This window comes from Macadamia integrifolia, chromosome 13 (assembly GCF_013358625.1).
Source record: "Macadamia integrifolia cultivar HAES 741 chromosome 13, SCU_Mint_v3, whole genome shotgun sequence".
NCBI classification, from domain to species: domain Eukaryota; kingdom Viridiplantae; phylum Streptophyta; class Magnoliopsida; order Proteales; family Proteaceae; genus Macadamia; species Macadamia integrifolia.
In genome coordinates, this window is record NC_056569.1 from 7,408,278 (window position 1) to 7,411,825 (window position 3,548).

The 3,548-nt window shown below is 42.5% G+C and overlaps 1 protein-coding gene across 1 annotated transcript; it reads left to right on the forward strand.

Annotated features, from left to right (window-relative positions):
• Positions 1-413: 413 nt before the first annotated feature.
• LOC122059307 (lysine-rich arabinogalactan protein 19-like) lies at positions 414-2,821 on the forward strand. Its single transcript, XM_042622023.1, has 2 exons — positions 414-1,141; positions 2,350-2,821. Exons 1-2 carry the CDS (start codon positions 461-463, stop codon positions 2,443-2,445), a joined length of 777 nt encoding a protein of 258 aa, XP_042477957.1. The 5' UTR covers positions 414-460; the 3' UTR covers positions 2,446-2,821.
• The last annotated feature ends 727 nt before the right edge of the window (positions 2,822-3,548 follow it).

The window sequence follows — 3,548 nt, forward strand, 5'->3', positions numbered from 1 at the left end:
GTCTTCGTGGGTCGAGCAAGAAGCTCATCATTGATCGAGGCCCAACATATACTGGCTTTGATACCATGTTAAAGCTTCCATCTTAAAATCAATTGGCTTGAAGTGGAGTAGCCTCTTGTGACTCTTATACATGATCGTCAAGTCACTCACATCCGATGTAGGACTATCTCAATAGAAATCGACTAATCAATCCAACCGATTTCGACCGATTTGGAGTTTAGAAACCCTGATCCCATTTCAATAATCTATAATTTGGTGGATCAATACTGGGTTAGCTCTAATCCGGTTGTTTGACAACCTGGTTTTATTCCAATCATTAGTAGGTATGTCCATTCATATGAAGGCTACAGCTCTCCCTCCAACTTCACCAAACGTTTTTAATTTCTAATTCACTCTCTTCCCTTATATACTTAATGCCAATGATCCATCTCCATTAGAGCATTCCCAAACATCTCCAGAAATGGGTTCATGGTGGTGGGCTTGTGCTTTTGTTTGCCTTTGTTTTCAGACCGGCATTTCTGATGGGCAAAGTCCGGCGGCAGCACCAGTGAAACCTCCACCTGCGGTGGCAAAGCCACCCTCAACTGCCGCACCCCCTACTGTTGTTACTCCTCCCATTGCCACCCCTAAAGCTTCACCATCTCCCAAATTGGCACCATCAAGTACTCCACCTCTCTCAGCTCCTTCAAAATCACCGGCGCTACCACCAGCACCAACTTCACCTCCACCCTTGGCACCAGCCTTGCCTCCACCTGTCTCGCCACCAACTGTAGCACCAGCTCCAGCTACCGTAGCACCATTGCTGGCGCCAGTGCCGTCGCCATCAAAAGCACCACCTGCACCGTCACCATTACCAGTGCCACCAACACCAGCGCCTGCACCAGCCAAAACCCCACCAGCACCAGCACCGGCACCAGTAGCACCAGCCCCGGCACCAGTACCACCAGTGCCAGCACCAGTGTCGGCGCCATCACCAGCACCCGCTCCTACTAAGAGCAAGAAGAAGAAGAAGAAGAAGCAGCACAAGCACAAGAAGCACCATCATCATCCACCAGCACCGGCACCGAGTCCACCAAGCCCACCGGCACCACCTACTGTTGAGGAGCAAGTTGCACCGGCACCAGCACCGGCGGCAGATCAGGTATTATTGCTCACCAGCTTCTTTTTTTTTTTTTCTAGTATTGGCAGCATTAATCTGGACAATTAGGCATTGTTTGGGAGTGTTCTCTGGAAGTGCTTCGGACATCCGGGTAATGGAGATCTCAGATGTTATGAAAAACAATCAAAATCGAATCAGGTTTACATACGAGAATAATCTAAAAAATCCCTTACCTATGAATACAGAATCTATTAAATGCAGAGAGAGAGAGAGAGTGGATTTAATTCACAGACCAGAGACGTACCTGATCCGGATTCGGCTGGACCTCTTCCTTGTACAAGGAGGTTAACTAATCTCCTTACACACTATATGGCTGCCATGTGTCCGTTCTTTTACCGTTTTCTCATTTCTATCTTTTTAAGAAATAGGCAGGGCATGCTGCCAGCATGTGAATCATCTTTCCTTCTCTTTTGGCAAAAAACCTCCCTCAAAAGCTGATGGCATGCCAAACTTTTTCTAATTTTTTTTATTATTTTAATATAAAATATACAAGTGGAACTCACAAATTCCCTTATTCTACTTTGTCTTCTTCCCAACTTTCCCATGTCGGTATTGTTCAATGACTTCGCCTTGACCTTGGATTCTATTGATTTTGTCAACCACCAAAGGGGTCGGGGAAGAAAAACAGAGGGGGTTGTGGCAGGGGTTGCAGAGAGAGGGATGGGCAGGGTTGGAGGTTATGTGCGAGTGTGAGTGTGGGGAAAAAAGAATAGAACTCATGAGATGGAATGGGGTGTTGGAGAGGAAGAACAGAGACATGAGCCGGGTGGGGTCGTAGAGGGGGTTGGGGTGGGGGTGTAGGTGTAGGGGTGGGTTGTAAAGGGCATTGGAGTGGAAGAATAGGAGGTGGGGCAGGGTTGCAGTGTAGGGTGAAGTAGAATTGAGGGGCTGAGTGTATGGAGTAAAAACATAGGGCAATGGTGGTACTTAAGTTGGGTGGGGGCAGGGGTCTACTAGTTAATCTCCTTGCACAAGGAGGTGATCCGGACTCAAAATACTTTGAGAAACCTTCCCAAGCAATTATCTATATTTATAATTATTAATTTTTTTTAATCAAACAACTATTTCTTTTTCTTAGCTGCAACATGCCACATTTTTTAAGGGTATCTACAAGTTTCCACATTGCTTAACCACTAAGTCTAAACTAATGTTTGGCCATTTTTTTCTGTTTTGGGTTGTCTCAATTGCAGAATGGAGGGATTGCAGCCTATCAGAAGGGAGGACTATTTGGAAGTTTGTCAAAGATTGGAGTAGCTATTCTTGTTACAATAGCAATTATGGGCTAAATTCCTTGATTTATTTAATATGGATTTTTTTAATAAGTTTTCATATACTATAAGAGATTGCTTATTCCTGCTTAGAAGACAAGAAAAAAAGCTCCCAAATGTTCATATTTATGGAAAACTCAACAGATCTAAAACATAGTCAAGTGATTTATCATATGTGGTGGGAGAAAAACAAGAGGCGATGGACTACCTTTTAGGATGCATCAACAAATATGAGATTCTATTACTTTCGAAGTTTGTCAGAAGGCTGTCAGCTCCTCTCCCTTATGAGAAGCGGTTCATTGTTCCTCTTGGGACATTCCAATGCAATTTCGATCTTCTGTTGATATTTTACTTTAATAGCTTTATTTAATTTTTTTGGTGGCTTTTGTTGTGAGGTTTGCCTCCATTTATATCTCTTTCCATCTTTTCTCTTTAATATATTATTTATTCTTCCAAAAAAATATAATAAAGGTACATCCTCAACAAATCAGCCTTCGTAGTGATCTGACAGTATAACTGCAATTTGACATGCTAACCACCATTCTTCTGTTTAATTCAGAAAAAATGGGAAACCAATATAGCATACTATTGCTATTGAGGAAATCTCTTTCATTACTTCCATTAATGAATAAGTAATATTCTAAATGAGAACATAAAAAAATATATATTCTAAACCAATACAGCTCTAATATATCATTCACCCCTTTTGTTTACATCCATAATTTCAAATTTGAGCAATCTTAATATATCGGGCTATCATCATTGTTGGGGACGAATGCACAATCATGAGGAAGAACCTAATGAAACAATTAAACAACACAAGAAATTTAACATTATTAGACACGAATGCCTATATCCACTCGAGAAAACCACATTAAGTTCAACCCAAGAGGGTAGCGCAGTTAGTGAACAACAAACTTAGTATGAGCTGTAAGTTCGGACGTCCTGAATTTGACTCCCACTAGGCACACCTTGGGCCACTCATATGGGCGTGCTTAGTGCTCTTCACTGCTTTTAGAGAAAGTTGAATGGTTCTCATTCAACCTTGGTATGACCCAATCCATGCTATTGTGGGGTCAATATGGACCCATGGGACTAGTCAGGCCGAACACTTGGATACC

Coding starts and splice junctions, on each gene's coding strand:
- LOC122059307 (XM_042622023.1), top strand. CDS start 461: ATGGGTTCATGGTGGTGGGCTTGTGCTTTTGTTTGCCTTTGTTTTCAG. Junction 1,142..2,349: donor CAGCACCGGCGGCAGATCAG/GTATTATTGCTC, acceptor TCTCAATTGCAG/AATGGAGGGATTGCAGCCTA.